Source organism: Saccostrea cucullata, unplaced genomic scaffold, assembly GCF_032062105.1.
Source record: "Saccostrea cucullata isolate Sc308-1 unplaced genomic scaffold, CSIRO_AGI_Scuc_v1 ctg5720, whole genome shotgun sequence".
Classification (NCBI taxonomy): Eukaryota; Metazoa; Mollusca; class Bivalvia; order Ostreida; family Ostreidae; genus Saccostrea; species Saccostrea cuccullata.
In genome coordinates, this window is record NW_026929204.1 from 120 (window position 1) to 25838 (window position 25719).

At 31.7% G+C, this 25719-nt stretch overlaps 2 protein-coding genes across 5 annotated transcripts; both read right to left on the reverse strand.

Moving 5' to 3' along the window:
• Positions 1–308: 308 nt before the first annotated feature.
• On the reverse strand, positions 309–25719 carry LOC134280067 (uncharacterized). Of its 2 annotated transcripts, none has more exons than XM_062762507.1 (7): positions 25486–25719; positions 24333–24506; positions 21296–21401; positions 20587–20752; positions 19697–19762; positions 18518–18666; positions 309–526 (listed from the first exon to the last, which is right to left on the reverse strand). In XM_062762507.1, the coding sequence occupies exons 2-7, from the start codon at positions 24437–24439 to the stop codon at positions 509–511; spliced, it is 612 nt and encodes a 203-aa protein (XP_062618491.1). In that variant the 5' UTR covers positions 24440–24506; positions 25486–25719; the 3' UTR covers positions 309–508. The 2 variants fall into 2 exon arrangements, with proteins under 2 accessions (XP_062618491.1, XP_062618492.1); XM_062762508.1 differs by lacking the exon at positions 309–526 and adding an exon at positions 17760–18389 and having other exon boundaries at positions 25486–25718.
• LOC134280066 (uncharacterized) lies at positions 3677–14506 on the reverse strand. 3 transcript variants are annotated; one of them, XM_062762504.1, is made up of 7 exons: positions 14402–14505; positions 11904–12101; positions 11638–11747; positions 11423–11558; positions 10105–10215; positions 5351–5533; positions 3678–3920 (listed from the first exon to the last, which is right to left on the reverse strand). In XM_062762504.1, exons 1-7 carry the CDS (start codon positions 14451–14453, stop codon positions 3742–3744), a joined length of 969 nt encoding a protein of 322 aa, XP_062618488.1. In that variant the 5' UTR covers positions 14454–14505; the 3' UTR covers positions 3678–3741. The 3 variants fall into 3 exon arrangements, with proteins under 3 accessions (XP_062618489.1, XP_062618490.1, XP_062618488.1); XM_062762505.1 differs by lacking the exon at positions 10105–10215 and having other exon boundaries at positions 3677–3920; positions 14402–14506; XM_062762506.1 differs by lacking the exon at positions 5351–5533 and having other exon boundaries at positions 3677–3920; positions 14402–14506.

The following is a 25719-nucleotide window of genomic DNA, read 5'->3' on the forward strand; positions in this document are numbered from 1 at the left end:
GAAAATACACTTGAATGAGTGATTTTTAATACTTTTGGACTAAATGCTTTCATATAAAGTAAATTTTAATATATAGAAAGTGTAGACAAGATCATATGATCATTATGCACGTGCATTCACATGGGCACGCATGCAATGTTAAAATTTGAATATAATTGGTATCCTTTTGGAAAACGTTGTTAAAGTCAAAAATGCACAGACGTTGTCTTATTTAATAAGGCTTACTGGGAATATGGCACCAAAAGGGAGTTGGGGAGCGTTTGGGGAACATCTGTAACGGTTCCCGTTACAATTAGCACTAGTTGTGAACTGAAATTCTCTGAAGCACTTGGGCTCTTAAATATAGAAGTTGGACAAGCAATGACACATTTCTGTGTGACGCTAACTGTACACCACTTTTTAAGTTTAGCTTAAGATGGCTTTCAGCACTATTAGGAAGTGTAAGTGAAGTTATGTGTAAGGAGACAGGAGCACTTCCTGCTTTTGTTTTGCTGTCACCTGGTTCAGCTTATTCTCTTCCCCAGGGCTGAAAATGTTCACGATTCACAAAAGTCACTTAAGGAAGAATCTTTTTTTAAAATCATAATCCTCATCTCCACTTTTTTTATAAATATAACAAAATAAAACAAAAATAAAACAACTTTAAAAAAAATTGTATTTCCAACTTCAGAAATGCTTACCTGTGAAGTTCTTGCTGGTCGAGAAATCAGACATGGTAGGACGGTTTTTATCAACAGGTGATTGGGCACAGTACACAGGTCTTGTGGAAAACTAGTAAAAGACCAAAAATCCTGGAAAAGTTTCACTGCATGAACAAGAATTATTTATTATGTCAGAAATGAGTTGCATGTAATCCGACGTTTTCTTAAAATAGGCAATATAACACAAGAATATGTTGTTACCATTTTTAAAAAGAAAGTTGGACCAACCCATCTTAAAACATGAACTATGGCTGCTTTATAAATTAATACTTTGAGAAAAGTGTGTATAATTTATAGTACCTACAATCCCGAATCAACAAAACTCAGATACAGAAACTGAAGAGATAGGGAAATTATCTTTTCAGGTTTTGTGCATGAAAATTTTAGTTCCAAAAAGTTAATAAAGATACTAAAAGGTAAGTGTTTTATAAGATATATTTTGTCGATGAATGTTCACCTTCTGGTATTTCCGTTTCCGGTACATCTTTGAGTAAGTCTTCTCTATTATACTCCTCTACCTGAGTAACAATATTGACTTGAAGTGAGGTGTAATTGTCAGTGGCGGATTCAGACATTTTGAAAAGGAAGGGGGGGGGGGCCGACCAGTTTGAGGTCAGGGTAGGGGCCCACAGTCACACCAAAAAACATTGATTTATCAAATATTGTGTATTTTTGAAGACTCAAAAGGGGGGCCCGGGCCCCCTGCCCCCCCTCTAAATCCGCCAGTGATTGTGTATTGATGTTCGTGTCTGACGAAAGGTTCATCGTTTCCACGTAAAAACTGGGAAATTCTGTATCCTTAATATACAATAATTGCAACAAAATATAATTCAAACTATTTTATTATTTACTACTATCGAGGGCAACATGCGTTTTGTCGAACCGATGAACCAAACGGCCTCATGCAAACAACTTGGTTCGCGGGTCAATAAAACACATTTTGTCCGAGAATGAAATTAATAAATGAATTGATATACCATTTATTTTAATTTTAATGTTTTTTTTTTTTACATGCATGTATCTTGTTCTGTCTTCTGTGATGTAAACTGAGTTTAAACTCGGTTACTTCCGTCACTCTTGAACAGCAACGAATGAACATGAAAATTAATCGATTAGACGCATTGTGATAGGTAAGCGGTTTAACATATTGTGAACAGGTCCAATATCTCACTCAGCGGTCCAGCATTTCTATGATCGTCCGGTAAAATGTGTATTAGACTGAGCAAATACGTGTCAATGTTTACTTAAATGACAATTACTATACCAAAAATTTGTTGTCTGAAATAGTTTAAGAAGCTTTTAACGATGATCTCTGAAGAATTCTAAATCCGAGGTAGCTTTATGCAGAGTGATCTGCCCTTTGAGATATGATGGAATGAAGGAACAGCAAATGACATAACTTGACACAATTTGACATAGATAAGATACCACTAAATTATAATTGAGTGTGGACAGAGTAAAGGGGTTGAAAATATTATTTGCGTGTAATTACTTTATCCTGAACTAATGATTAGATGGTCAAATTTGTTGGTTTTATTTTGAACATATTTTATTGAACACAAATTCCGAAAACTTTGATAATCCTCTCCCATACATAATATCTAGTCATATATCATTTACTAAGTTTTACAATAATATATGATAATAATTGTACAATAAGTTACGCTAATATACACATTTATCTATTTAAAAAAATATATCTAGCGTATGAATTTGCGTACTTAAAGATATTTCAATAAAATTGAAGGAAGAGAGTAATCTTATTTCTAATTCTGTGATCAAAAATTTTTCAACTCAATAAATCTACTCTAACGTATATGAGAAAGATTTCTTCTTAAATTGATTCACAATGGTATGATAAAAATTTGCAATTTTTTATCCATATAAAAATAATTACATTTCAATAAGACATAAGAGATGTAAATAAAGCCGTGCACACTATTTGTTGCGACAACAATTATCCAAAACACAATGCACATGCATTTACTGTATCTGTACTTGTCCGCCATCCGCAAGTTCACTTTATAGCGATCTTCATGCTCTACGATATGTCCAGAGCTCCATTTCTATTTTTTACTGTAATCAGGAAAAGAAAGTGATGGTATTTGATAGGAGCACAGTGTGAATGATTTCGCTGTCATGAATTGCTATGAATTATTGTTTTATACTGCACCATTTTTTGCATAGATAATTAGATATATACTAAATATACCTATGTATATTATTAGTTATTTTTGATAAAAACGTACACGTTTTTTGAAAAGAAGAATTAAGATCTTTGTTGTAGCACCAGTGAGCAAATGCAAGTGTCAGCAAATGTTTTGATTTGTGTTCATATTTTTAAGATGTGATATATAAAGAACAGTGCTCGATCTGAAAAATTCCAAAACCAATAGAGGTCTGTGAAAAGAGCATAAAACACATATTTCTGAAAAACCAAAACGTGGAATCAGGTGTCTTGTGGGAGTAAACATCCCTGTTGACCGTTCACACCTGCCGTGAGTCATAATGCTGACTTGTAACATGATTGTTGTTATTCCTGTAAAACCAATTCATCTGTAAATAGCCTGCCTCGGGTTAAAATTGATTATAATTATGCATGAAAGTAATTAATTAAATCTATATCTATTCAGAATATATAAGAAAGAATACAAAATAGTACAACAGTATTGAATATTTACTGTCCAAATACCTACCATGACCTAGAATTTTGGTAATTAAGGTATCATCCGAAAGACTTGCAACCTTCTTCAAGGTTACAAGGCATTGGCGAAGCTCTATTTCTCATAGACTTGGCTTGTAGCGGCTAGTGCGCGAACCTACGGCAATCCAAACACGGACCGACCTTTCTATCAATCATTTCGTGAAGGTATATTAGAAAATACATAACAAGTCGATAATTTTAAAGAAATCTATTGAAAAATAAGTAAATTTCTCTATGAATTCAAAGAAACTTGTAGAAATAAGGTATGGCCAAAGAGTATTTTCACCAAAAGTCAAATCAACGATCAGTTTGTATTCACAATACATGTAATTATTGTCATTTTACACTCTGCAACAACAGATGCAAGTAAAATATTTCATGTAATACATAAATTGACCTTTCCTTACCTTCTAAACAAAGGTATGGTGTATTTATCGAGCAATCTTCTCTTGAATATGTTAGGAGACCAATTGAATTATACTTTTGAATAAAGGAACATAGAAACGATTTCATATCTGAAAAAAAGTACAGTGTATTCACTCAAATGATGAAGATTGATATACTTTTAAAGAAGGAATCAATTTCAAACAAAGATTTTTCGACCTGAAAACATTAAAAAGTTTGTAAAATCGATCCCATGATGTTCAAAAGTCGAAAAAATATCGTTTGAGTGATAGCAGAAAAATATTTAAATGAATATTTTCTCCTTTACTTCTTAAGAAACCACTGCTGTTTATCCGTACATGAACAACACGAAGAATAACACCTGCACAGATTCTTGGTCTGCAGAAAATTTCTGCCAAATTACAGTTGGAACAGACTTACAATATGTCGGCCTATTGAACCAAAAATCTTTCAAATTGATTACCCGGTCGTAAATAGGAAAGAAACCATTTTAGGTCAATTATTCAATGTACTACATATATTAACACAAAAGGCCCAAGGACCTCAACGATCACCTGATCATAAAGTAACAATTCAAAGGGTTCACAGAAGTATAAAATAAACTGATAGATAAAACCCTGTTGCCCAAAAGCAAAGAAAAAAGAAGATAAATATCATTTATTACAAGTAGGTAACAATTTATTAAGCTAGTTCTACACGACCAAAAACGCCCGAAGATAGCAATGGACAAAAGGTTACCTGAGTGACTCTGGTGACTTAAATGTAACATTTTGAAATATTCTTATAAAATGTTTATAAATTATTTTTCATTATAACTTTTGAACATTTACATCGTCTGCAAGATTGATCAAAGAAATTATCACGATTTTTGTAGCATGAATCCTGTTTAAGATTCATTAAAGGTCAGTTTTATTTCCACGCAATGTTACATTTATGCTCTCAAAATATAAAAAAAGAAGCAATTGATATCACCAAATTTATAAAAGATTTGTTTCTTTAAAACACAACTTTTCTTTAAAAGAAGATACAAATATAATTGTCTAAAATCTATTCTTTTTTCTAAAAAATATTATCTCAAAACACTCTTCTGACCAAGCTTTTAAGTAAAATGAGGATGGTATTGAATTTTGCTTTTGCCTTATAAATAAAACTTGTATCATTGTATGGATCTATTTTTTTAGATTAATTCCCATAAATCTAGATAAGTTCTAAACAAGTAACGATTACAAATGTGAAGCAAAGAGATGACTAAAAGATTTATTGTAGGAAAAACTTTTTTGAAATTAAGAAATCGATTAAGTCCCTCAGGATCACCAAGGTTTTCAAAGCAGTTAACTACCTCTATGCATTATTCTCTAGACTATTCTTAAGAATGCTTTTATCAGTTGTTATCAATTTTGTTATACTAGTAATTGACTGTTTTAGATTTAGCTTTTTTTTGTTTTAACATTTATTATCTGTTTCTTTCCGTTTTTACTAAAATGCACGATTCAAAAATAACAATAAAATCATAATAACGATGAATGAAAATGAATTTCACCTTTTTGATAGATGTACATCTGTCTTAATCCAATCCAATACTTTTTGTTGTCTTCGATATGACGTATTCCAAGCATAGTGTTCTTGTTTATATTAGCGAGAATCATGTGTTCTTTAGAGCAATTTTCATAAGCTTCCATCCATGTGAATAGAATATCATGAACTTTTAACTCTCCATTGTTACCTACAACAAAAAGCTCTTTTTTGTCCGCAAAAAATTAATAATTTTTGATTATACCAGCAACAAAACACAAGAATTAAGTTTTCACCATTACCAAAAACCATGTCTGAAAGATTCCCAGGGAAAATGCCCGACATTTTTTTTTCTTTTTTTTTTTAGCCAAAATGATTTAGATTTTTAAAAAAAAGAAGAGACCAGGACATTCCGTAAAAAATTATTTTGCTGAAGAATCGACTAAAAATTTCAATCTTCAAAGAAAAGGGGTTCTCCTCCGTATTAGTATTACCTCTTCACATTACCCTTATTCCTGGGTAAATTAAGTCTTATTCAAACAAGTAAACTAAAGAACCATGAACTAATTGAAATACACAGCTGGGTCACCATTGTATAGGCCTGCTGTCCTTAAGGTGTAATATGCTTCTGACAAGAGAGATATCTTTAATTTTCAAGGAAAATATTCCAAGCAATTTGTCTTTTCAGAGTTTAATAATTAGAACCATTTCGTAGTCAACTCATTCAAATCTGATCTATGGTACAAATGTTGATTTCTATTTTCTATTGGCCATATTTTCTGCAATGTAGTTCACCTTAAGTATTTTACTCAGTTCCTTTCACCTAAAAAATGAGATATTTCTATTTCTTAATGGATGAGTCTTTAATTGTTTTACTGATAAATATTTTCAAGAAAGGTAATGAAAACTCTGAGTTTTGCTATGTGTAAGACGTCCAGATGTTCAAAAATATCCTGCGAGATGTTGGACTATAACAGAGTCGGACTATAACTAAATCGGCCTATTACAAACTGCCTATTGAGGACTCGGCCTATACCTATAAAAATACTGAATATCGTTGAATCTTATGTATATGTTTAATAAGAAGTGTATTTAAATGTTTAATAAGTTTTATAAATAACTTTTTTCTTTAAAAATGTTCTTTATTATTGTTTTTACTTAATGAAATATAGGCCTACCGCTTGTGTTATTTTAACAACTAATAAAAAAACTTATGGAAAAACCTATTAAATTTTCAATGTTATTACATGTATCATAATATATCGGCGTACTGTTTTTAGCTCACCTGAGCCGAAGGCTCAAGTGAGCTTTTCTGATCACATTTTGTCCGGCGTCCGTCTGTCCGTCTGTCTGTCTGTCTGTCTGTCTGTCTGTAAACTTTTCACATTTTCTACTTCTTCTCAAGAACCGCTGGGCCAATTTCAACCAAACTTGCCACAAAGTATCCTTGGGTGAAGGGGATTCAAGTTTGTTCAAATGAAGGGCCACGCCCTCATTCAAGGGGAGATAATTGGGAATTAATGAAAATTTAGTGGCATATTTTAAAAATCTTCTTCTCAAGAACCACTGGGCCAGGAAAGATGAAACTTATGGGGAAACATCCTCAGGTAGTGTAGATTCAAGTTTGTTCAAATCATGACCCCCGGGGGTAGGGCGGGGCCAAAATGGCCAACCAAACTTTTACATAGAAATATATAGGAAAATTCTTTAAAAATCTTCTTCTCAAGAATGACAAAGCCATAATTCATCATATTTATATGGAAGCATGTTCAGGTAGTGTAGATTCAATTTTGTTCAAATCATGACCCCCGGGGGTAAGGCGGGGCCAAAATGGCCGACCAAAGTTTTACATAGAAATATATAGGAAAATTCTTTAAAAATCTTCTTCTCAAGAATGACAAAGCCATAATTCATCATATTTATATGGAAGCATGTTCAGGTAGTGTAGATTCAAGTTTGTTCAAATCATGACCCCCCGGGGTAGGGCGGGGCCAAAATGGCCGACCAAAGTTTTACATAGAAATATATAGGAAAATTGTTTAAAAATCTTCTTCTCAAGAATGACAAAGCCATAATTCATCATATTTATATGGAAGCATGCTCAGGTAGTGTAGATTCAAGTTTGTTCAAATGATGACCCCCGGGGGTAGGGCGGGGCCAAAATGGCCGACCAAAGTTTTACATAGAAATATATAGGAAAATTCTTTGAAAATCTTCTCAAGAATGACAAAGCCGTAATTCATCATATTTATATGGAAGCATGTTCAGGTAGTGTAGATTCAAGTTTGTTCAAATCATGACCCCCGGGGGTAGGGCGGGGCCAAAATGGCCGACCAAAGTTTTACATAGAAATATATAGGAAAATTGTTTAAAAATCTTCTCAAGAATGACAAAGCCATAATTCATCATATTTATATGGAAGCATGCTCAAGTAGTGTAGATTCAAATTTGTTCAAATCATGACCCCCAGGGGTAGGGCGGGGCCAAAATGGCCGACCAAAGTTTTTAAAGATATATAAAGGAAAATTCTTTAAAAATCATTTTCTAAAAAATAGCAAATCCATGATTGGTCATGGGACTACTTTTGGATTTAAATTTTACAATAAAAAGCCATTTTCTACTTTTTCCTACCCTTAGTGTTCAGGTGAGCGATGTGGCCCATGGGCCTCTTGTTTAATAGTATACTTGTTATTTCAACACTATGTAATTAAACCCTATTATTTTATCCGGTGAACTTCTTTGACTGTGTGATTCCCTTAATAGTGAACATTTCACCATGGACTGGACTTTCTGTGCAAATTTAGCTTTATGTGCACCATGATAAATTAAATATGTAGTTTGAAAATATTTTATTTATTATTGAATATGTGATTTAAAAATGTTAATTGCTGATGATGTTGAACATACATATGCTGAAAACAAATAAACCTGATGAACAAATATGTATCTTTTTTCATTTCTGGGTAATTCATTGGCATAATAAAGAAAAGAAGTCATTTTTTCAGTTCATAAAGTGTGCCATCATTTATCCATAAGAATAAAATGATATATTTGAATTACAGCAAAAGGAGGAGTGCAGATTAGAAAACAAATAAATTAAAATTATATATAAAGAAAACATAAACTCCAAATATATATGATTTATAACTTTTTAGTAACAAAAGTAGTATTGTAGATTAGAAAATAAATAAGTAAAATATATACAGAAGAAATAAACCCAAATAAACCCCAAATATATAATATTACGTATGCAGCACATGTGTCATTGATTGGCATTGCATGTACGATTTACATTAATTAATCTATTATACTCATAGAGTAGGGTGGCTTGTCGGAACATTATTATTTTATCTAATATAAGAGGTAAAATATTAATCTATTTACAAAAATCAAATATATATTTTCTTTCTGTTTTGAGCGGTAGGCCGACTCTATTATAGGCCGAGTATGTAGGCCGACTCCGTTATAGGCCGAGTCAGTTCGAGTCTGTTATAGTCCGAGACTTCACGTAATCGTTTGTCTCACATTTTTTCTGCTCACATATATGATGAGTCTGGTCCTGTTTTTTCAAAAGAAGGCTAGAAATAATTAAGTTCTAGCGGCAAGTAATTATTATTTGGTCTACCATAGTTTTATAAACCTATTTCGAGTATGCTGAATCCGAAAAAAATATGCTGGCCTTCATAAAAATTGCGTTAAGTAGGTCAAAATGGCGAATCAAAATGGCGGACATCAAATTTTTCTAATTTTCTCTCAATGTTGTCCAAGTATGAGAAAGAATGTGTGAATACCCCACTGAATGTTATGCAACTATAAAAATGATAAAAGAATGCTAACATTGTTACTTTAATTTGGAAAATTTAGTCGTTTCTACACATAATTCGATTTTCCTCTGATTTATTTGTCTATTGTTCTCTAATCTGCTTTGTTCAGAATTTTACATTTGTAAATTTACATACATTGCAGATTGGTATTTTTTCCTCCGCATCTCACTATTCTACAACTGAATGATGGTGCAGTTGTAAGTAATAATTCAAAATGGGGATTCAAAATGCTGGGTATCCATTTTTTTTCTAATTATTTCTTAATTTTGTTCAAATAGGAGAACTAAATTCTGAACTAAGCAAAATAGAGAAAAAATAGACAAATAAATTAGAGAAAATTCGAATTAGGTGTAGAAACAACTAAATTTTCCAAATTAAAGTAATAATGTAAGCATGATTTCTTTTTTCATTTTTATAGTTACATTACACTCATTGAGATATTCACACATTCCTTTCTCCTACTTGAACGACATTAAGAGAAAATTAGAAAAATTTGATGTTCGCCACTTTGAATCACCATTTTGACCTACTATTTAGCGCCATTTTCATGAAGGCCAGCATATTTTTTTCGGATTTAGCATACCCGAAATAGGTAAAGAAACTATGCTGGACCAAATAATAATTACATGTATTTGCCGCTAGAAGTATTTTTTTATAAATCGGACCAGACTATAGATGTTAACCTTCGAAAATGTTTTAAAAGTGATGAAAATTTTATTACAGATTTGTTTTCTGATATGTATACAAGGTTATTTTTTTGCCCCGTATTATTTTCGATCTTTCACTCTTGCAAACAATTCTGCCCCGTTTCAAATTCACTCAAATTCACAGTTTTGTTTAAGGCATTATACTGTGTTGTTTTAATTCGTCCCCTTTTAAATTCGCCTAAATGTAAGACGGGCGAAAGGGGCGAAAATTTCCCCGTATATAGTATTCAAAATGCAAAAAAATAACTTACCTTGACAAATAAAGTGGTATTTTTTATTACAATCGTCTCTTGAAAACTTTATTATCGTGTTATAATAAACACAATCGTCGAAGAGGTCTCCTGGAAGACGTTGAGGCACATCTGTTTGATACAAGCAAAAACTATTGACCATCAGTTTTCCATTTCTTGTTATTATCTTTGTTTGGGTGGACAATCTATCATATCATTTATTATCTTAAAAAGAAGGATATGGAGATAACTAACAGTATTCAATATCAAAGACCATAAAACAATACAAAATAGAAGCAGAGCAAAGACGGACCTCCGAAACATAAGAGGTGGGATCAGGTGCCATTGAGGAGTGAGCATCCCCTGCTGACCAGTCACATCCGCCGTGTGCTCCTTGTCATGATCGGGAAATAACGGGAAAATCGGAAAATTCGTTTGGAATCCAGATTTCCTCAAAACACATCTACATGTACATATGTATTCATGACTTTTTTTTCATACTTTTATAATTCATGTCTTAAGTGTACTAAGTTTAAAACTGATAAGTTTAAATTATTTGTCGTTTTCAAAAATTATTATCACGATTTTAAAGCCTGCGGTGCCAGGACATGCCAAGACTGGGCACCATTATGAAAACTAGAAATTCACAACTTTCAATCTCAAATTCTGAAACTCGAAATCTGAATTGAATGTTAAATGTTAACTCACATATGCATGTGATACATATTAGATTACTCTAGAACTTATGAATAGTGCTTTTATGGTTCTTTGTTACAAAAAAAGGTTTGGTAAAAATTCTAATTTAACTTTCGCGGTACAAAATCGCGCATTATTATATTTCGTTATCCATATCTAAGATTTAAGGGAATAATTGTGATATAAAGCATACTGAGCGGTACTTCTTAATGTAATTGACGAGAAATTGCTGTTAAAAGAGGGAGCGTATGGTGGGTGTGGCCGGTCGGCAGGAGATTTTCGCTCCTCCATGGCACCTAATCCCACCTCTTACGTTTTGGGATCCGTGTTTGCTCTTCTCCTATTTTGTATTATTCAATGGACTTTTGAAATCGAATACTGTATGATATCTCCACATATTTCAATTATTAATCTTGAGTTTGAAATTTAATCTGGTTTGCAAATAAAAAAATGTCTTCGATTGGTGTTGATGAAATGATCACAATGTTTAAAATTCTGACCTTTTGGAGGTACTTTGAATATTAAAATCCTAAAGAAAACAGACTAGAAGAAATTGGGTATTTCCGATATCGTACACATAAGAGGTTTAGTCTACCTTTAATTAAAAAAAGGTAATGTGTTCCAATATATATTTCCTTTTTACCTTTTGCCAACTGATAAATTGCGAATGAACATTTTTCCGCTCTACATGAAATATTGTTCCAAGCACATTCAATGTCGCAACTGTTGGATTCCAAGTTTTCAAAATTTTCTTTGACAATACAAGAGCAAGTGGATCCCTGCAATGCATAATTTCAGTAAAATTACATGTAGTATTATATTGATTAGATAATTTAATAATCTTTAATAGAAATTCACCTGTAGTCCTATTGTCGTATAGTTTTGATTTTCGCAATATTTCACACATTCGGAAAAGATATTTCCTTGATCAATTACCATTGACAATCCTTGAATTTTCGATTGACAACCTTGATAAAGAAATAAAAGTCACGTTCAATGAAGTTTTTTTTTAAATATGCCTACCTTTATATAGTATCAAAATAAAGAACAAAGTGATCCATTTCTTTATAGAAATATTTATTGATAATCATACTACTATCTGTGCAAAATGCAAAAAAACGTACCTTTCACAAAATATATTTTTTCTTTCCATGTTTCTGCAACCCAGTACTTTGTGTTTTGTATCAATGCGCTTTTGAAGTAATCAAGCCTATTTTTCATTTCAAAGAAGTTTAATAGATGTGAATTTGTCTCCCTGCATTCGTTTCTTGCTTCTGTCCAGTTGAGAGGCACATCCCGAATCACGGCTGATTGTTCCATCGCTATAGAAACGTTAAATGAAACAATTGAAATTCAAAAGTATAATGTTTCATCTCTTAATTCACACTGTCGGAAAAATAATTGAGGGTATATGTTTTAAATACACAATGACTGAGTAACTTGCTGGATTCAAAAATATAAGTGAATTAAAATGCATATTTGGCTATATTTAGCTATACATTGAAGGCCGTTTTCGAGATCAACCCTTGGACCCTTGGACTTAGGATTATAATATTGTTAAACAAAAGAAGAATTCTTTTTTTTAATGACTCTTTGATTAAATAATGAAACTCCTTTAGCAACTTTTTTTGCTGAAAACAATCAGACCCAAAGGCGAAGACCAAAATAAAAAAAAAATGTTTGTTCCCAAAGAAAACATACACTATTCTTTGCAAACCTACTCTAAGCAAAATATGTTTCAAAGTTAATCTCAAGTCCATAAGTGTTTTCCCTACAACTCGAAATCCATATGAAATTTAACAAAAAATAAAGGAGTAAAGGAACTTAAACGAACTAATTATTGTAAAATAAGAAACCCCTTTCAATTATTACTTCTTAAAAAGTTAAAGATACAAGTACATAATTGACATTGGCAAATGAATGCCTAAGTGTACAACTACTACTTTTGTAGAAATTACAAAAGTGTATATTTAGTAAAGTCGGTTACGATTAACCATCAATGAGTTGAATCGTATTGGGCAAAGATCATTTCTCATGTAAAACGTCTAGTGTACACTTCTTATACTTACTTTTACATTGGCATAAATGATATTTTTGTTTCATTAACTTGTTTATTAATAACTTACCTCGTTTTAGAAAATTGTGCATACGTAGAGCATGCTCTTGCGAAACGAATCAACTGAGAGTTATAGACCCCGTGTTCAGATGATGAGGGTATTTTGCATAAATAAGGAAACTTGACGATTGAAAAGTTAAAGCCATCACATTTATCATAGAGCGTGGTTGTAAGATTACTATTAACGTCTTTTTCAAGTAAAATATTTAGATATGAAACAGATGTATCATGCTCTATGGTATCTTTTATTTCAAGCTCACCGAGGTATATCGTTTCGACATACGAATGGAAATAACCATTTTCAATTGACAATACGTCGTCGATTGAATGCCACAGCGGGTGATTTCTTCTTTTCGTGTTTATTATTTAGGACAAATTCTGCTGCATATGAATACAAAAATAGGTCTAGCTGGGGGGGGGGGGCACATGATACCCAATGGAATTCCAATAGATTGTTGTAAACCCTGGTCTCCAAAAACTACTAAGATATTATCAATCAGAAACTCAAGCACCTTTTTGATATCAATTTCAGAGTGCTAGTGTGTACAATCATAATGTTTTTTCTTAACAAAATAAGTTTGCAAAAGAAGAGTAACAAGGTGAATAAATTTACGAATTCCATTTTTATTGAAAAAGCAGCTGTCAATGATATAACAAAAATCTAGATTTTAATTTATCGTAGGGAATGGTTGTATATAAAGTTGAAAACTCAAGCTTTAATGCTGTTGATTTTGGTAATATTTTGAAATTTCAAATTTTCCAAAAGTTTCTTGAAACTTTTACGCTTTCGCATCTTATTTAAACTATTTCTCGAATATAGGGTTGCACAGTACTCTTGAAGTTTCTCCTTCGCTACTGTTAATATGTTAGTGAAGAGTAAAGAAAGGAATCCACTATATATATATCTTTCTTTGGAAGAATTTTTTGGAAGTTTTTGGAATCCAGTGTAGATATGGTAATTCAAATTAATTCTGGTTGCTAAGAATATCTTTAAAAAATACTCCTTAGAAAGGGAACTATAAGTATAAGTTGGAATACCACTATTAGCATTAAATCCCAGTTCCTTTAAAATACAACGTAAATAGTGAACCTTACAAACGAAGATAATGTTGTTGCCTGCTTTGTCAACAAGGACAAGTACATACTGACTGTGTAATCTAACTATCTAATTCTTTTTTCACTTCTAAATTACTGAACTCAGATGGATAGTTGGTTTTCATTTTGCCCCTATGGCCGTGTTGTCGGAAAGGAAGCTATGGCTTTTTTCGAAAAGTTGTTTCAAATTAATTTGAACGCCTATTAATCATAGCAGAGGTTAGATGCTTCCGAAATAATGTATGAAAGATAGTGATAAAAAACATATCAGAAATAAAAGCATTAGGGTAAAAAATTAAAGTTTTAAAACTGATCAAATTTGAAGTAGTTCACAAAATAATATTTCTTTATCTTGTTCGCATTAATTTCCTTAAAAATCATTTAATATCATATTCGTTAACGCTTACTTACCAATATATGAGAAAGAAATTCCGAGCAATAAAATAATAAAGTTGAAATTCATTGTTCAGAATTATTCTGTTGTGCAATGTTAAATATATGATTTCCACACTTGTAATATGATTAGTGTCTCCCTAACTGTCAGGAAAAGGGAACACTCCGGGCTATTTCAAACGCAGAAAACGACAGTGAGACGTCGTGCACTATATACATGTGATTTGCTTCAAATGTAGATACTTACTGGCTTTCAGAGTCATCGAGCAGTGAGAGTCCCTTACGCCTGCAGTGACAAGGGGCCTCACTTTTCAACTGCTAATCCCAAGGACTCGCAAATTTTACCTCAAAGAGTTGAACGCTTGGTAAAAAAAAAACAGTTGCGACCTATTTCCTATCGACTTCAAAACGTCCAAGTGATTCTACATAAATGCATGCCCAATGCTTTTGTTCTAAGAGAGAGGCATCAACAATACTTAACTCAATCACCAGGATTTCTGGTCTTCAAGTTTCACATACTTTTTAAAACTTTTGAACATGACATTAAAGGTGCATAGACACAAATTTGAAGTTAACATTCTCTGCATAATATTAATTAAGACTTATATATTGTAATAGCATTTCACATGAAAATATATTAATAATCTTTGGATTTTGGATGGGTTTGATTGACACATCCTTGCACTTTCACAAATTTTATTTAGGGAAAATGGTAATGTTGTCGTGTATTAATTAAGAATATAAAAACTTTAATCTAGAAAAATAATTATATTCAGAGTAGGAGTGTTCAAAAGCAAATCCCTTCATAAGTATCGGCAATCCGCGCTTAGTGTTGTGAATAGACTTAAGCAAGTTAAGAACGCTCTAAACATTGCACACTTAAAATTAAGAGCTTTATTTATTGGGTAGAGTTTTGCAGTTAGAGTGATCTGCCCTTAGATGTAAGATTTAAAAAAAATGTTATTTACCGTTAATTTCATAACTTGTAATAGATTGAGATATATTTAGCTTTATATAAGACCAAGAGTAAAAAAAATTGATTAATTATTTTCATTAATTTTCCCAATGTAAGTAAACAACAGTGATCTCTGCTCACAAATGATCCATTGTCTTTGAACATTTTTCCTGCACAAATACATGTGGGCTATGTTCTAAATAAATGAAAAAGTCTCAATATGCATATCTTTTTATGATATATTTTTCCCTGAGTTCAAAAAAACCCAGTTTCTGTTAGTGTTTAGAGCTTCCTTAATTGAACACACCCGTAAAACGTTCACAGTTTTTGTAAACAGTGCACGAACTCTGTTAAAGGTGCATGGACACAGATTTGAAGTAACTGTTAATATTTTCTGTATAAGATCACGACTTATATATCTTAAAAGCATTTCACACAAAAATATATTAAAAATTTTATTTCATCTTAAAGTTATTGAAACTTTAAATTTTTGGATGGGTTTGATTGACACATCCTTGCACTCTCAGAAATTTTACTTTCATTCTTAATACTTGGGAAAAGTGGCAATCTTGTTGTGTATTAATGAAAAATATTAAAACTTTAATCCAGCAAAAATAATTCTATTCAGAGTAGAAATGTTAGAAAGTCAACCCATTTCACAAGTATCGTCATTCCGTGTTGTGTACAAAGTTTAGCAAATTGATCACACCCGTAAAACGTACACAGTTTTTGTAAACAGGGCACGAGCTCTATTATTGTTGATGTTTACGGTTCACCTGGAGCGTTCAATTAATAAAGTCTGCTCACCACAACTGCACGGACTGACAATATACTGTGTGTAAGTTTTGCTTTTCGAACATTTCTACTCTGAATTTTCTCTAATTAATACACAAGATTGCCACTTTTCCTACATTGTAAGTATTATGAATAAAATTAAAATTTGTGAAAGTGCAAAGTTTCAATAACTTTTAGATGAAATAATATTTTAATATATTTTCCTGCGAAATGCTATACATGTAGTTGCAAAAGTCGCGATATAAAGAAAATTTGAGAAAATCTGCGTCTTTGTACCTTAAAACTGGTCATAACTTTTGAAAGTGAAAAGATAGGGCTTTGATACAATTCATGAATACTACCTGCAGTAAGACCTTTCTAAATTTACTATGATTTTTTTTATCCTGTGACCTTGACCTTGATATTTGACCGTACCTACTTTTGATTGAGAAGAGATAGAACTTTCATATTTGACATAAGTATTACCTGTGACAAGAAATTCCTGAGCATACTATGATTTGTCAGTCTTTCCCTTAATTTTCGCGTTTGACCCAACTTTCCAACTTATGTACCATTAGTAATTACTTTTGATAGACATATGATATAATGTTCACATTAAAACTTTATATAAAAATAATTGCATTTTGTATGCGGCATTGTATTTTTTGGATGAGCTTTTAAGTTTGAACACTGTTTTGTGACTTTTGTCTGTAAACTGCATATTTCATCGAATTAAACAATAATCTGATGACTTTCTTTTAACATAGACAAGACCCTCTATAATACTAAAAATATTCTGTTCTTTGGCTTCGAAAAATAGACAAACTATCCAATTTTAACTTTATACGTTCATTAAATTCAATTTAAAAATTGGAACAGGTAAATAAGGTTGTATATTAAACATACGTGAAAAGATCTGAATGGAATATTGATGAATAAAAAAAATAGATATCCTCAAATGCATTCGTATCAAAGTATTAAAAACTATAACTACTATTAATTATGGATTAAAATTTCATTTATTCAATTATCACCTACATATGGGGTTTATGTCTTTCAGTTGATTCGATATGTGAACAAATTATAAAACGAGGCATGCTATAGACATAAAAGTTGATGGAACACGGAAGTCAACAGTAGTTTCGTCTGAAGTCATTATTTTGCTAGATTTTGGTCGATACTAAGACCTTTTCAGCAAAATTACCATACAATTCAGACCTTATTTTAATGACTATTAATTTGTTTAGAATTTCTGTATATACAAGGTAAAATTGGAAGTAAAAATAACAATGAATTTCTGGAAAATCTTTTAATAATTTTCAGAAGATAATGAGATTGTTTTCTTCATCGGAGTTGATTTTCGATAATTGCGAACCGGATTAACAGTCGAACTCACAATTTATCTTTAACACAATGCCTCTAATTCTCACCAATATCGATGAAATGAAAACATCACTCCACATTTCGATACAGAACTTGCAAGATTTTAAAAAGAAATTTTAAAAAAGTAATGCATTTATACCTTTTCTGAACTGTGAATAGTCTTTTTATATACCTAGAAAGAAAAGAATAATAAGAAAGCTAAAGATCATGTTTCTCCTCGTCATAATTTAATTAAGAATTACAATCAGCAATTATTTCGTTGTTATCATACATGCATGTATTTTTAGGACATTTACTTTTCAAGCAAACCATATTAAAAGCTGATGTAAAATTCATTTAACTATAAGTTGATTACAAATGTATAATTTCCTCATAATTAATTAAGTTAGTTATGTACATAGCACGATCAAACTATGCTGTCTCATAGAAAAGGATGTCAATACCAAATTAAACTCGAAATACTTCGGTACCAGCAACTCTGAATACTGTATTTTGAACGCCGACTAATGTGTTTTTTAAATACTTTTCAGTTACGGATGTTTAACAACTTTACTATGTGTACACTTTCTATATTGTTCACTTAAACTCTTTACAGAATAAGTGCTTTATCACTAAAATATAGATGTGGGCCAAGAAATGACACATTTCTGTGTAACTATCTAATTGTACGCCACTTTTTAAGATTGTTCGCCACTTTTTAAGTTTAGCTTTAGATGGCTTTCAGCTCCATTGGGAAGTGTAAGTGTAGTTATATGTAAGAAGACATGAGCACTTCCTGTTTTAGTTTTGCTGTCTCCTGGTTCAGCATAAGCAGTCTGCTCACGATTCACAAAAAAACACTTTCTTTGTTTTAAAGATGTAAACCATTTTCCTCATCTCCAGGGAACTTTATAACTACAAGAAAGACATGAATTTGGTATGACATGATTAATTTATTTATGACTATGACTTCTCAAATGAAATATAACGAAAACAAATCGTCAAAAAAAACCAGAAGCATTTGTAATTTCAGAAATACTTACCTGTGAAGTTCTTGCTGGTCGAGAACTCAGACTAGGTAGGACGGTTATTATCAACAGGTGATTGGAGGGGATCTGTGAACTCCGACAGATCGGACAGGTGTGCTGGGAGTTCGATATAAACCACTGTAGTACACAGGCCTTGTGGAAAACTAGTAAAAGGTGTAAACAACAGGTATTAGTACTCAGTATTTCTCGAAACAACGATGCACGTTAAAATTATAACATACATTTATAAATGTGTCAAACACTGATTAAAAAAATACAAATTTTCAATAAACTTAAGATCGGATTTCATTTTAACTATTTTGCATATTTTCATAATATCTAACATAAGTTCTGCGTAGTGAAATAATTTGCAGTTTTAATTTTTTGCTACGTTTATGATCTAAATAAATATGCAACTTCTAGAATCAGTAAGCGTACATTTCACAGGTACAAATGAAGTATATGGAGATAACAAAAAGTACGTAAGCTCAAAGTGCAAATATACAATTTACAAAATAGGAGTAGAGCACACACGGACTTCCAAAACATCAGAGGTGAGATCAGGTGCAATGGAGGAGTGAGCATCCCCTGCCGACCCCCATGTGCTTCTTGTCATGGTTGGAAAATAATAAAAACATCCGTCGTAAATTCGGAGTGTAAATAATGGTCTAATGAAATTTGTCAGTCAGCATTTTACTCAATGATAAATTGTATTTGCTGACAAGGTCACTGCATCGACCACAGAATTTTCAAATTGATGACTTTAAATGAGACTGCTGATTTTCTTGTTTCATCAACTTGGTTGTCAATAATTTGCCTCGTTTAAGAAATGGATCATACGTAGAGCATGCTCTTGCGTATCAACTGAGAGATATAAACCCCGTGTGTAAGTGATGAAGGTAAGTTAAAATCCTCACATTTATCATAGAGCTTGATTGATAGATTACCATTAACATCTTTTTCAAGTAAAATATCCAAATATGAAACAGGTAAATACAGAAAAAGGGGATCATAAACTTTATTGGTCACTGAGTATCATGCTTCCTCGGGATATTATTACCTCAGTTGGAACTCTCATGTGCAAACAGTTTATTCATATTTGGTGCCAAATCAGTCTATAATTACTTTTTTTATTAATGAGCCTTAACTTCTTTAATGTGTTTACAGCGTATTTTCAGATTGAAATATACTTACAGTGATCACAAGAAAGTCTTGAGACGTTGCTAGTACTACTGTCATTGCATATTGCACACTCAAACTCTGAATATAAATGAGAAAGTCATATTTATCTCATGGTCAATGCATCAAATATAAATGTTATGCTATTAAGTAATTTGAACTTTTTAAAAACTGTAATTCAGTTAATTTCTGGTGATTGATTGATCTTCTTATTAAAAATATTACTTATTATATGTATTTTGCTAAATATAATAGTAAAGGATAATAGGAAGCAAATTAAACAAAATAGAAGAACCTTATTGTCGTTTATTGAAAGAAACTTTAATGAGCACTCAAAAACTTACCATGGTACCTACACGCATTAAACCAATTAGATTTGAAGGATGATGTGGAAACTACATGTGTACACACATGTGACTTTACATAGACACTTACAAATTAAAACAAATGGTATACCATCCATATACATGTAACATGAACTAATAAATATCCAATCTCTTCATTTCCTACTTAAACTGATAGAGGTTGTCCAGAAAGGTTTTATGACTTGAACTTAAAGAAATGTCCAAGAATCATGGAAAATTTTCATTGCCTAAACAATAGAAATGAGGTGAAAAGACTTTTTCTCAAAATTGTAGTAACCCATGAATGGCGTTAGCATTTAAGAATTTGGTGGTCAGTCACACCATAAAGACACAGTTACTTTGGCTATACTTTGCAAATTAATCCTTTGAGAATATTGTGTATAATTTATAGCAAGTACAAACCCGAATAAACGAAACCCAGATACCATTACTGAAGAATCTTTTCAGGTTGGGTGCATTAAATATTTAGTTCCATAAAGTTAATAAAGAGTCTAAGAGGTAAGCGTTTTATAAAATATTTTTTTCAGGATGAATGTTCACCTTCTGGTATTTCCGTTTCCGGTACAGCTTTGAGTAAGTCTTCTCTATACTCCTCTACCTGAGTAAAAATGTTGACCGGAAGTGGTGTGTATCGTGTATTGATGTTCGTGTCAGACGAAAGATTCATTGTTTCTACATAAAAACTGGGAGAGTCTGCATGCTTAATCTACAACAATTACAACAAAATATAATTCAAACAATATTATTATAAATATTTTGACAGCGTTCGATGGCAATATGCGATTTTTCGAACCCAAGAATCAATCGGCCTCAGGCAAACAGCTTGGTTCGAGGGTCGGATAAACGCATTTTGCTAAGAACACAGTCAATACATGATTTTTATACCTTTATTTAAATTAATTATTTTTAACAAGCATGTAACTTGTTCTGTCTTTCGAGATGTAAACTAAGTTTAAAGTCGATCAATTGCGTCACTGTTGAATACCAACGAATGCAAAAGAGATTTAACCGATCCAACCCATTGGGTGAAGTTAGCGGTCCAACATTTCATCAACAGGTCCAATATCTCACTCAGCGGTCAAACATTAATTTTTTTATGACCGCTGGTTCAGTAAACACTAGAAATGTTAGACGTTTTTCGTACAGATTTTATAGGAACAGATTTTAAAGGTATATTTTATTAAAACTAGTATGTAGTACTAAGAAAGACTGATACTAGTGTATATTGAAATTTCATTATTTTTTCAACCTTTTGTCTGTAGCAATGGAAGAATGTCATCATAAGAGTGACAATGACCAGACTTATAGTGATGGTCTCCAGCATCCCACAGGCATCGCTCGAACAACATCCGCTTCTGTAATTAAAAAGGGCTTGCAGTTTCTTTTACATACAAGTATACTAGTATATAATTCATTTGGATAAATTTGAAGGAATGCAGCAAATTTAAATAAATTAGTTAAAATTCAGCCTCCTTTTTGATAATTGGATGTTTTCAAGAACCAAAAATTGATGATGAAAAACTTGCAACAAAACTTTAAAAACTTTATATGATGAATGTGCTGGCTTCAACTTTTTTATTTTCAACATTGCTGCTTTGTAAAACAATGCACCTTTGCCACTTATGGTGTCTATATGTATTTACTGATTCGAATAGCAAGATCATGTTTATTGTATCAAAATGTCCAAATAGACTTCGACTGCTAACAATCAAGTTCATGATAACGGATATCAGTTCACATTTCGCAAATTCAGTTGCATAATTTACTAAGTACTTTATTCCATACTTCTTCTCTAGCCATGATATTATACTGCATTTGATATTCCCAAGAACATGACAAGGAGTTAATGATAAGAGCGATCAGTAGACGGGAATGCTCTCTCCCTTATGGCACCTGATTCCAATTATGATGTTTTAGTGATCCGTGCACATGTTAGTTTTACTCCTTTGTAATGTTTTCGAGCATTATATTACTGTTCGTTATCTTCATATCATTCTAAACTACTGATATTTATCACATGTTTATAATAAAAGTTTCCAAAAACAATTGGATATGTAAACTAACTCATCTGAATTTCAGACACTATTTTTTAAGCAATGGCTTAACTATTGCTTAACTCAGCAAACATTTTTAAGCATCAAGCGTGAAATACATTACTTCGTTTTTATTTTGTATTATTTAGTATTGTCGTTTCCATTCATTTCGCGATTTTAAATACTCGCGTAAAATACATTTAAGAACTGCATACAAAGGATTAATGAGGTCACCTATTTCGTGTTTTATCGGGTTTATTTTTAGCTCGACAGTATTTTGACCTTGCAGTCAATCACCCATCTTTGACCTTTATACCTCGATGGACTCTTTGTTACACTAGGCAAATGCATGTCAATGTTTACACAAATGACAATGACTATACCAAGAGTTTGTTGTCTTAAAGAGGTATAGACACAGTTTCAGCTAAAATATTTTAAATTTATTTTTCCATTTTTATGAATATTTAACTAAGGTCTTTCTAATGATCATCAAAATTTTGAACTTCAGTTGTTGAGATACAAGAGAGATTTAGAGCTCGTTACCTTTGTTATGTAAACAGGGCCCGTGTCATGTTTTGTTTACATACATGTAGATTAATATACTAATATACGTTCGTTCAAAGCAAATGATTTCAATACAGAAGTTAATTCTAAATACAGTTAGACAGTTTCTAGTGAATTGCTGAATTTCATTTTGTTGTAAATATGATATTTTCTATATGTAAACAAAAACAAGACACGAGCCTTGTTTACATTTTGAAAAACTTTAAGTTCTGTATCTCGTTTGTTAATCAATAAATGATGTTCAAATTTTTGCTGATCGTTAGATGATGCCTTAGTTAGGTTTTGTAAGCATTAAAATTGGTTTTAAAAGTTCAGTTGAAACTGTGTCCATGTCCCTTTAAATAGCTCAAGATGGCTCTTAACACTGCTCACTAAAGAATCAACTAAATCCAAGAAACCTTATGGAAGTTTGAATGATCTGCCCTTTGATATATATGATAGCAAAAATGAACAGCAAATGACACAATTTGACTTGGATAAAAGTTTCAATAAATTACACATGTTATGGAATTGACATAGATAAAGGAGTTGAAAACTTTATTTGTCTGTACCAGGTAACTTCTTTATTTTGAACCAATAATTAGTTGGTCAATTCTTTTGTTTACAAGAGGGGTTGAGGGTAAAAAATTGGCTGAGAATGTGCAAAATGCCTTTGTTTCTGGGACATTTTTTTTTTTGCAAGGAAAAGGGTTTCAAACATTTATAGGAACATGGACATAGTTTCAGCTAAAAATATATAATTTATTTTTCCATTTTATTTTTATGTTTTCAAATATTTAACCTCTTAAGGTATTTCTTATAATCAAAAATATGAATTTCAGTTGTCGAGGTACAAGACAGATTCAGAGCTCCAAACGCTTGTTATGTAATCAGGGCCCATGCCATATTTTTGTTTACATAGGTTAAATTATACTTATAAATGTTCGATCAAAGCAGATTTTTTTTTCAATAGAGAAATTAATTTTATGTACAATTAGACAGTTTCTAGCGATTTGTTGAATCTTGTTTTCTTATAAATAAATATGTTCTATATGTAAACAAAAACAAGGCACGAGCCTTTTTAGTTGTAATCTTCTTTGTAAATCAGCAAATGGTGTTGAAAATTTCCCTGATCATTAGAACAGTCTTAGTTAGGAATGGTAAACATTAACATTGCTTTTTTTTTTAATCCTGCTGAAACTGTGTCCATATCCCTTTAATTCACAGGATAACATACAGTGTAATGTACATTATATTTTGTTATCTTATGCATAAAAAAAACGAGGAAGTCATTTCAATAAAAACCCTTAATACTAAAGTAAATCAAGAAAATTTAAGTTTCACCATACCATAGTTTGATCTTAAAGAATTAAAATTATTATTCATGTAATTATATAATAAAATATTGTTGGAGAACCAAATGGTCAATACACACATTTATTTATTTATTTATTTATTTATTTTTTAAATAGTTATCTACAAGTATATATTAAATAGTTTGCTTAAAACATTTAAATAGAATTGTAAAAAGAAGGTTATCTTGTTTCTAATGTAATAATTACTCGTATGATTGAAGTTTTTTTTAACTCAATTTATTTAATATTTACTCCAACAGAGATATGTGAAAGATTTTCTTGAAGCAGGCTGCTTACTTCACAATGATATGTGAAAATGGGCAAAGCTTTTTTTATGAGAAAAACATTTACTTACATTCCAATCAGACACATCGATGTAAATAAAGCCGTGCATACTATGGCTGCAGCAGCAATTATCCAAAATGCGCACGCAACTACTTTGTATCGGCTTTTGTCTGCCATCTTCAAATTCACTTTATAGCGTTCTTCGTGCTCCAAGATACGTCCAGAGCTTCATTTCTATTTTTTACTGTAATCAGGAAAAGAAAATGACAGGTATTTAACAGGAGCACATAGTGTGAATGATGTGGCTGTCAGGAATTGCTGTGACTTTTCGTTTTATATTGCGCTATTTTTGAGCTATAGATCTACATGAGATGCACCTATATCACAAGTTATATAATTTGATAAATGCACGTTTTGTGAATAGTAATATTAATTAAAAAGATCTGTGGCTAGTGGAAATTAGTAACAGTGCATGTCTGAAAATGTTAAATTTCATTAATTAGAATCATTTCCAAGATTTTCCTAAAGAACACAAAAGATTTTAACATTAACAAAACGAATGCACATTAAATACGTTCCATATGAATTTGATGGGTGCTTCTTAATGAGAGGGGAAATTAGATTTGACAAAAAGGTAAATGAATCATAACTAGTTGATAATTTGCAATAAAAAAATCAATAAATTTAAAAAGGGTTATCTTGATTTACCACCGTTTCTTTCTTGACATAGGGCGATCTAAATGTATTTTGGTGATAAGGAGAACAACACATACATACGAAGGATTACCCTAAAGCATTGAGAACTGCGGCTACAAATTTGACCTACATTTATGTAGATCTCTCTTGTCCGTATTCTAATTAAAATAATTACCGCGCGTTTTACCTGTTTCCTAGGGATCTACACATGCATCCGTTTCAATTAATTTTTTACTTCTTTTTGACTTTTATAGAACAAAGTTTGATTAAAATGACGGTTCATTATTTTTTTTTTCTCGCATGAAATGAATAATTTGCAAACATTTCTATAAAGAAGATATTTTTTCATTCGCTGATAATACAAACAGTATATACTTGCTATATAAACTCACAATTTTCAATTTAAAACGTACCTCCACATGTCCAATACACCATTTTGTTCCAGTCAAAAGTTCATTATGTGTGAAATCCACGAAATTGGGGTGATCGAGCCTGGGGGGACAGGCCAATATTGACATTCCACTTACCTACAACCATAAATAAACGCCGTAGTTTATCTCTAAATCCAGGTCAAATGCGGTCCTTTTTGTTTATATTTCCAAGTGATACTTTTACGGTTTATTTTCTATCTCAATTGTCGTGGAACTATAATATTTCATTTTTAATATTAAAAAAAGATATTCCCGTGGCAGGTGATAGACCTTGCTGTCGCATACAATGTAAATATGGGAGAATAAGGCTGAATAAATTTACAAGTTGAC